This window comes from Leptonychotes weddellii, chromosome 12 (genome assembly GCF_054177405.1).
Source record: "Leptonychotes weddellii isolate Sample4059 chromosome 12, ASM5417740v2, whole genome shotgun sequence".
NCBI lineage: Eukaryota > Metazoa > Chordata > Mammalia > Carnivora > Phocidae > Leptonychotes > Leptonychotes weddellii.
The window spans coordinates 2,415,818-2,425,288 of NC_138380.1; the positions used below are offsets into that span (position 1 = coordinate 2,415,818).

Genomic DNA, 9,471 nt, shown 5'->3' on the forward strand with positions numbered 1-9,471 from the left:
GACTGCTTCACACAAAAAAGAGTTTGTATCTCCAGAGATCACTGGACCTTTTCTCATTCTAAAGTAGCCTATAAACACAGCATTATCAAAGGGTAAAGAGACTATTACCTAAAATACTGAAAGAATAAATTACAGACAAATACCAATGAAATTAATTTTCCAAACTCCAAATCCCACAAACTAATAAGCAGGACACGGACTGGGTTTCCCTGTCAGCTGTTCACCACTGGGAACGATCTCGGCGAGGCCCAATCCGTACCTTCCCCTTCTCTCCTTCCATGGCTTCTTAAGGGTTCTTTCTTGGATGTCTTCTGCCTGAATCAGCCTCTCACAGGTCTGACCTAGATGTGCTCCAGGCCCTGGAGCAGGCAGGACGCAACCTGCACGCAGCTCTGGTTTCCCCGAACCTGGGGGCAGCGGCTGCTCGGGGCAGTGGTTCGTGACACAGAGCGGTCACGACGAGAGGAACCATCTCTAATTTAACATCTTCTTCAGCTCTGTCTTGGTTCCTTGTCCTGGTTCCTTCTACAACTGGAGAATCTGGGTAAAGAATTCTCTGTACTATTCTTCTATATTATTCTTCTACCTTTTCTCTAAGTTTCAAATTATTTCAAACTAGTAAGAGACAGAAAGCACAAAAAGAAAAATCAAATTTAGCTTGTTAGGGAGGAGAAAGGATATGTCCTGGAAAGTACGCACAGCGTACACGCTCAAATACTCTGCGTCACAGCACTGTGTTAGGAAAAAGTTAAGAGTAAATAAAATGTTCTGTATACTGAGTTTCTAAAGCACTGGCAAAAGTACCTAAGCCACTGAAATACCACTTTTCATGATCTTTTTGGAATAAAGAGGGGGGAAAGTTATTACGGAAAATAACTGAGAAAAGAAACATTAATAAGAAAAAACAGTTTTTAGAGGCGCCTGCGTGGCTCAGGTCATGATCCCAGGGCCCTGGGATGGAGCCCCGCATCGGGCTCCCTGCTTGGCGGGAAGCCTGCTTCTCCCTCTCCCTGCCGCTCTGCCTACTTGTGCTCTCTCTCGGTCTATCAAATAAGTAAAAAATCTTAAAAAAAAAAAAAAAGAAAGAAAGAAACAGTTTTTAAACCAACAAATCCTAAAGCTATAGAATGATTTTATGGCTTACATGCTTGGCCCACCACACAAGTTCTAAGGTTGGAAAACTGAATTTATTAAGCCCTATGCCTCGTACCACCTCCATTCATCCAAACAACATCTATTTTCCAGACCAGCCCACAGGTCACCTCTTCCACAAAGCCTCAACGTCTTCCCACCCACTTTCCCTAATGGGCTCTGAGACCCACTCCCAACCGGACGGCCCCTCCGTGAGCCCCTGAAGCAGGGATTGGAGCCTCTGCTGGCAAGCTTCACTTCCAGGCTTATGTCACAGGGGGCCAAGCTTCTCAACCATCCTCCTTTAACACCTAAGACAGCACCTAAATACAGGAACCTGGAAGTATTTTTGTAATGATGGTCATAACTAACAAACAGTAACTAATTTAAAATGATCACAGCACTCCTTTCAAAGCACTAACACATACATCACATTTTTTAAAGATTTCTACCCACGCCCCCATAAAACACTGAAGACATTCTAACACTTAAAGGGCAAACAGCTATGTGGAAATCACAGCTCACCAGAACTCACTGCCCAAAGACTCTAGAAAGCTCAGGCTTTTTACTGCACTCATAGTACAAAGAAGAGATGTTATCAACTTTTCACTAATGCTAAAAAAAAAAAAAATGCTCATTTTAAATCTGGAAGGAAAAAAAAAAACCACCAAAATTTTGGACTCTTTTTAAAAGACGAACAAATACCTCTTCAGTTTCAGGAGCAACCTGGGGGTCAGTAATCTCATCTAATTCATCTTCAGCAACACAGTCTTCCTGCTCTTGCAGCCCTTGTTGCCCACAAGCCTGCAAGTATTCTTCATCCTAACAGCCATTAAAGAGAAAATAAGTCTTCCTCATATAGCTTTGGGTTTTTGAAAGCACTTTTCATCTTCACGACTCATGCTTCATTATTTTAGCAAATTTGACTATGGCAATTACCCGACGAAGCAGAAAGCATGAAGCACGCGCATCGAATGTGGCCTCCCCTATGTTAATGAGGACAGAGTGCAGTATGCTGGCCCCATCGCTAAGGTTAGTGACACAGCTCTGCTTCAGCCCCCAAGCGCCCTGATAAATAGCTCTTCTTACAATCAGCACTAAGGAAAAGCAACCTTCAAACGAATGTGCGTGTGCTCGCATAGTGCAGCTCAGCAGCAGGAAGGGAGCTGAAATCACACCCAACGTGCACCATTTTTACAGCAATAGAAGGTAACAAAAGTATAAGCCATTCAACTCAACACAGGAGCTTTATTAAAAATCACGTTAGAATTTGCTTCTCCATCAGCCCATCCCTGAATTAGAGGGGTGATTCCAGGTTTGTATGAAATGTAAGGGGCATGTCAGCAGGCAGACAGCCCTTGAAGGGCATATGGGAGGAAGCAGACAAGGTGGCTAGAAACAACTTCAAGAGAAGGAAGGGCTCCTACAGATACTACTATCAAGTAACAAGAACATCGGGTCCTACGCGGGGGAGCTGAGCTTGCCAGCAAACCCGCTCACGGGCTGAAACGAACACTGGTTGGTTACAAGACAAACAACCAAGAGTGAGCACGTACACAACCTGAGCAAACTACTGTGGGGGACACAGAAGCCACACCTACAACCCCCAAAGAAACCAGCTGTAGTCAAGGTGACAAACTATCGTAGGTCCCACAAATGTCTCTCAAGGCTATGTGAACACACTGTATTTCACTCTCCAGAAGAAACCACCCCATCAAAAAGAGAAACTATCACTACCCACAATTCACTGACAGCAGAACTGCCGGATTTCAAATAAGGCCAGACGATGCTAATCAAAATTTTCAGCTAATACACAATGGAGAATAGTCTATGCCACTGGATCCTCCCCAAGAAACAAAAATCTGCTACCCTTTACATAAGTTACCCATCTGAAATTGTTTTTACAGAACAATCTTTTATGAAATCTCAATCTACGGTAATTTTTACAACCCCGAAAAGATTGTGCTTAAAAGTATACATCACCCAACAATTTTCTCATATTTTGCCAAATAATAAGGATCATCTCTTAATATAAAAGTACAAGTTTTTAAATCAAATCCCAATTCACTCTCAAGAACAGGACTGGCGAAATTCACAAAACCCAAGGAAGGTCTTACTTTTGAGTATAACAGGAAAGAACATGGAGTTCTACTACCAACTTCTAAATGTGGACCTCAGCTTCTTCATATGCAGAAGTGTCCCTTCCAATTGTAAAATTCAGTGGCTTTATGACTCCATTCTTAGTTATATGCAAAATCCATCCATGGGATTTTAATAGTGAGCCCCAACTGACAGAATGTGCTCATGCTCCAGCATGTCACCGAGCTGGATGCTAGCTTTAGAGGACAAGTTAACAATTCCCAACTAGGACATGAAACACAGTGAAATAAACCATCTGATAAACTAAAATGCCACTGGGACACACAGGCACACAATCCACTGGTTCGCGTGGTCGGCTACTCATGAATAATTCCCTCATGGTGCACCAGGGGCAGCCTGCGAAGGCAGGGAGCCTCCCTGGCTCTGGAGCTGGAGCCGGGTGCCAGACGAAGGCCAGCTCTCTCCTCCATCCAAAGAAAAGGTAATGGCACACTCCACCATGCTAACTGTGAAGAAACCAACAACCCGAAAGAAACAAGGAAGAGAGAAAAGAGTGGCCATGGCTATGAAGCTACACGTGCTGAGGTGAGCGGACACGGCTCACAGGACACTCGCCTCACCTTTCAAGTTTACAGCTCCCTGTGAAAATATCAGGGCACTTTCAGAAATTCTAAGCAAAACTGTTTTAAGACTTCTTCTTAATTTTGAAAAAAAAAATTCATTCTGATGTGGAAAAGTACTGTAAGTATACTGACCTGCCACACTGTTTTTCTTTTTGATACCGGACTCTGATCTGAGACCATAAGATGTCAGATAACTAAGTTGGATTTTTTACAAGCAGGAGCCTAAATGTAACCTCTACTTTGACCACGGAACACAAGAGAGGGAAAGTCCTGACTTAGGAGAATTCTCTCCTCAACAAATTCGACCAGAAGGCCACAGTGAGAAACACGTCCTATGCAGCACCCCAGTGCTGTCAAGCAAGCACTTTCCACACTTATCTGTTCCACTATAGAAGGCAGGGGCCATGCCTCATGTCTCATGTTTTAGCAAAACTGGTGCCCCTGCTGCCTTGGACAACAGTAAAGATGTGCCAAACTGATGAATTTACAAGGGAAATGGACCCACATACAATTAACCAATCATCTTCTCTTACCGATGAACGAGAGAAATAATAAAATGCTCTAACCAGGGAATAACTAGGTACATTTTTAAAAGATTTTGGCTTAATCTTTAAGAAAATTTTAAATTTATAATATCCCACTTTCAGATAGTATACAAACACACCAGTAAACCAGCAGAGAACCTGTCCACACCAGTGAAGGATTTACTACCAAAACAAAATTACCATTATCAAATGAACAAGTAGCCATGATGCCTTTTACATGATGCTACTTACCAAAACGACACACATTTTTTCATTACTGTATCTACTAAAGAGAAAACATTCAAAACGAATCAAATCTTAAAAATAACTACTGAGATAAACACAATTATGATTAGAACTAAATATTCTAAGTTTCCTCATAAACGATCCCTTTCAAAATTACTCCCATTTATATGTATGTATGACCAATGACCAAAATTCAGACTTTGAATTTTTTTCTCAAAAGCAAGCTTCCTCTGAATAAAAACATTAAGAGATTAAAGGCAAAGCTAAGAGCCCCAACTCTGCACGCCTAACCCAGCCCTGGCGGGCCAGCTGACAATGCACCCCAGTGGAGCGACAGTATCATGAAAACCCTAAGATTCTACTGACGAATATCATGTCCTTCACACACAAATTTCATTAAGTGCTTATTTTAAAAACAAGTATCTTCTAATGATGAATCAGTAAGACAAATGAGCCATCTTTCACTAGTACCTTTTGCTTTCTTGACAGTTCAACTTTAAAAATAGCTACCTATCAAAACCATCTTTCTGAAACAGAAATCAGCCAATCTTTGCTTCCTGATTACAGATAACAAATTATGTGTGACATTTCCAAAACTAACTTCCAATCTCTTTATTCATGTTTAGATAGTTCTCGGTTACAAAAAAGGATGAATGAACAGGACATCAATCACTCTGGAATATTAGCACCTTAAAGATGTCTTTAGCAGGTCAATAATCTTTTCACCTTGGAAGGACTTTATCAGATCTTGTCTAAAGCCTGGATAAAAGCTCTGCATTAAGTACTTCTAACAATTGACAGTGTATCTCCACCACACAAAGCTGTTTTCTTCCTTAAGGTGCAATCCTCAAGGTCACGATTCTGTGCAGCCTTCCAGAATGACAAAGGGGCATTACCTCCAGCCAAACAAGCTGTCAACACAAACTTTGTCATAGCTCAGATAAAGAAACTGGCAGACAGTGATAATAAGGTCTAATTTCCCTCCCTCCCAAGGGAGGGAAATAGATTTCAAATCAGTCTAGAAACCTATGCCCAGGCAGCCATGTTATCTTCGGCCATACAAAGGAAAAGACTCACTGTGAACTCATCTAAAGGCTCATTGATCTCGATGTCTAACACTTCATCATTGTACAGCTGCTCCTCCTCGGGCTCCTCCACATACTCCATGTGGTCCTCTGTCAGCTCAGCATCGTGGCCTTCATACTGTCCTTCTTCTGGGTACTCGTGAGCATACAATTCAGATCCGTCGGATTTGTGATAAACAAGTTCATCCTCTCCTTGTTCATACTCAGATTCCTGTTCTCCGGATTGGTCATTAGTGTTGTCAGACAGTTCAAATGATGTGACCATGCCAGATGTGGTATTTAAACTAATTGTGACACCCTGAGAACTAAAGAGAACAAAAATACAAAGAAAGGTGCCCAATTAGAATCAAGCTCGAAATTAAATCACTACCTAAATAACTGTTACAAAGATGTAGACCACGACGGGTGAAAAGTTGTTCCAATGACTAATAAACGCACATTACTCCACTGGTGACCGAGAGCAGAGCTCAGCGTGCCATACCGAGCCTGCACACCACGCTCCTAACGCAGACAGCACCCACACTGTCATCAGATGCAGGTTATTTGCCCAAAAGAATCAGATCAACCAGATGGGGAAACAAGTCTGACTGGCAAAACTCCAGGACTGAAAACAAACAGACTATATTTCATTCTAACTTCCAGAACGAAAAGGGTGGTATCTGTTTTCCAAGATTCCAAAGTAAAAACAGGTGTATTATTCCATAAACAGAAAATCAGAGATCGAATTTTAGAACAATTCGTTCTTTTTAAATCTATGATGCAAATTACAAACTCCTTTTTAAAAAAATCAAAATATTAAAAATGTGTGTGAAAAGACATTTCAATATTCAAATAAATAAAATTTGTACTAATCACCAATTTCAAAAAAATTAGTTTATAATTTCTGAGTAAAATACCAAAGAGGGTTTTAAAACCGCAAAAAAAAAAAAAAAAAATTTATTCCACCCACTGAATCACAACAGCTACACACCAAACAGTAAACTGCAAGATAACAACACTTACAGTGCAAGATTCTGTAGAAAAACCTTAAGTGTGCACATATCAATTAGGTTATCTAATCCTAACAAGAAACCTGAATACACCACACAGATTTGAAGACATTACTTGGCTAAAAACTCCAAATTGCCTTATTTTGAGGGCAAACAACTCAAAAGATCAAAATATAATAATGATGTCAAAGAATGGAACTGGGAAACTTAAATAACTGGGAGAAAAAACTAACTTAAAGCTGTATTTCTATCCATAAAAATTACTTTAAGTTAGAACACCTGTTCAATAATAAATGGCTTATATTTATTAACCTCATTTATAACCGAGAGAGGTCTCTCTGAATTTTCACTTTAGGTTTCCTCATAACATTGAAAAACTTACTCCACCTACCAGAGTGTACTAAATACCTCTTCCTCTTACAATGGAGCTTACTAGTCAACAACAAAAAGACATTCATGACTGCTGAGGACTGGATATTTGTGTCCCCCAAAAGTCATCCTGTTGAATCCATAACACACCCAGTGTGATGGTGCCCAGAGGTGGGACCTTTGGGAGATGACTGTAAAGGTCATAATGCTGGAGTCCCATTGATGGGATTAGTGCCTTTACAGAGAGGGCCCCAGAGAGCTCCCTCACCCTTCAACCCTGTGAAGATCTAGCAAGACAGCGCCATCTATGAACTAGAAAGTAGAAACTGACCATGCTGATGCCTTAACCTTGGACTTCCTAGCCCCAAGAACTGTGACAAATAAATTTCTGTTATGAACTACCCAGTTCATAATGTTTTGTTAAAACAGCTGAAAAAGACTAAAGTAACTATGTTCACTAAACAATTACATTCAGATAGTCAACTCGAGTCTAAGGTACAGTCCAGGGGCGCCTGGGTGGCTCAGTCGGTTAAGCGTCTGTGTTCGGCTCAAGTCATGATCTCAAGGGTCCTGGGATCAAGCCCCGCATAGGGCTCCCTGCTCAGCAGGGAGTCTGCTTCTCCTTCTGCCTCTTCACCCCCACTCCTCAGGCTCACTTTCTCTCTCAAATAAATAAATAAAATCTTAAAAAAATAAAAATTAAGTACAGTCCAAAGGAATTTCCAAAATGGCAATTCACTAAACCGATTACATATCAATAAAAAGTCTAAAGTAAAAACAAAAGCAGCAACATCAAACTGCAGCCGACAGTAATAAGAGCCTAAGGCCATTGCCCCCATCCAAATAAAGGAATTCTTCAAAAGAGCAATACATACCTTTACTGAGTTTTCATAACCTGCATTCAACAGAGCTTAGAGAGGTCATCAAATGCAAGACCAATACCTATTTACACAAAAATATATATGGCTTCCACATAAGAGAGTTATATTAATATCCTGTTCAAAATAAAATCATGTTGAAGAAATAACATCACATTATCAATTATATTCCATTGTAATTATAAATTATAGTTACTAACAATTTAAAGAAAATTTTTAATGAGCTAATAATGAATACCTGAAATTTTCTTCATCCTCATTATCACTCTGTAAAAGATCATCATTCAGCTCTTCATCTGACAAATCCGACTGATTCTAATTAAAATAAGAGATCTAATTAATGCATGCCACTTCCACAAAAAGACTTGTTACAAATGTGCAAAATTACGTTGACTGAATTATTTCTAACCTTGTTATTAAAGCATGTGCCATTCAGTAAGCTATCTCACTTTGATACGACCAGTTGACAACTGAGAAATTCCACATATGGTGTACTTGTGACCCCAGAAATTTTCAGATGCAGAGTCAAGTAATAAGTATAGAAACAACAGGCTTAATGATCACATTTATTCTAAATCTAACAAAAAAGGAAAAAGGAAGAGTCCTTTAGCAGTATCCTACAAACATTTTTCCCTATCATACACAAAAAAAAGAATGGTATCCTTAAGATTTGACTAAATTTGATTTCACTCATATGTGGAATTTAAGAAACAGAGTAAGAAAAATGAAAAAAATAAGAGGCAAATCAAGAAAGAGATTCTTCACTCTAGAGAACAAACTGACACTTACCAGAGGGGGAGAGGGTGGGGGACGGGTGAGATGGGTGATGGGGGTTAAGGAGGGCACTTCTTGTGATGAGCACTGGGTGGTGTAAGGAAGTGATGAATCACTACATTGTACACCTGAAACTAACATTACACCGTATGTTAACTAACAGGAATTAAAATAAAAACTTAAAAAAAAAGATTTGACTAATTTTAACACTGTTAGTATCCAAAATCTGAAGACTTTTTAAACAAAAAAAGAAGAATTTTCTAAATAAGCAGATTTTAGCGGCGCCCAGGTGGCTCAGTCCATCAAGCATCTGCCTCCGGCTCAGGTCATGATCCGAGGGCCCTTGGGATTGAGCACCACATCAGGTTCCCTGCTCAGTGGGGAGTCTACTTCTCCCTCTGCCCTCTGTTCCTCCTTCCCGCTCATGCTCTCTATCTTGTGGTGCTATCTCTCTCTCTCAAATAAATAGACAAATAAAATCTTAAAAAAAAAAAAGGAAAAAGCAGATTTTAGATAAGTGGATCGCCAAATTGAAATGGTAAGGGACTAAAACAAAACTTGAGTTTATTAATAGAGATGACACATGAAAATAAACATGCCTAGCTCAGGCCCTCACCCCTGCTCTCGACAGGCCTGTGCATTCATCGCACCAGTAGGCAGAGGAAGCCTAGTGATTTTGTCAACTGCTCAACTTTCCACAGTTCCAGGTTTTGTTAAGTTAAATATATACAAGTATTGTACACTTACACGGG

At 40.2% G+C, this 9,471-nt stretch overlaps 1 protein-coding gene across 12 annotated transcripts in view; it reads right to left on the reverse strand.

The window, feature by feature from the left end:
* The window catches only part of RBM33 (RNA binding motif protein 33), a 125,361-nt gene that overhangs the window by 84,903 nt on the left and 30,987 nt on the right, over positions 1–9,471 (reverse strand). For 9 of the 12 annotated variants that reach the window (XM_081799776.1, XM_081799775.1, XM_081799771.1 and 6 more), the window contains exons 4-6: positions 8,184–8,260; positions 5,702–6,014; positions 1,837–1,953 (exon numbers count right to left, since the gene is read on the reverse strand). In XM_081799776.1, the coding sequence (XP_081655902.1) occupies positions 1,837–1,953; positions 5,702–6,014; positions 8,184–8,260 (507 nt within the window). Of the gene's footprint in view, positions 1–1,836; positions 1,954–5,701; positions 6,015–7,942; positions 8,010–8,183; positions 8,261–9,471 lie in introns of those variants that run through there. The other 3 variants (XM_081799782.1, XM_081799774.1, XM_081799778.1) reach the window with 2 other exon arrangements.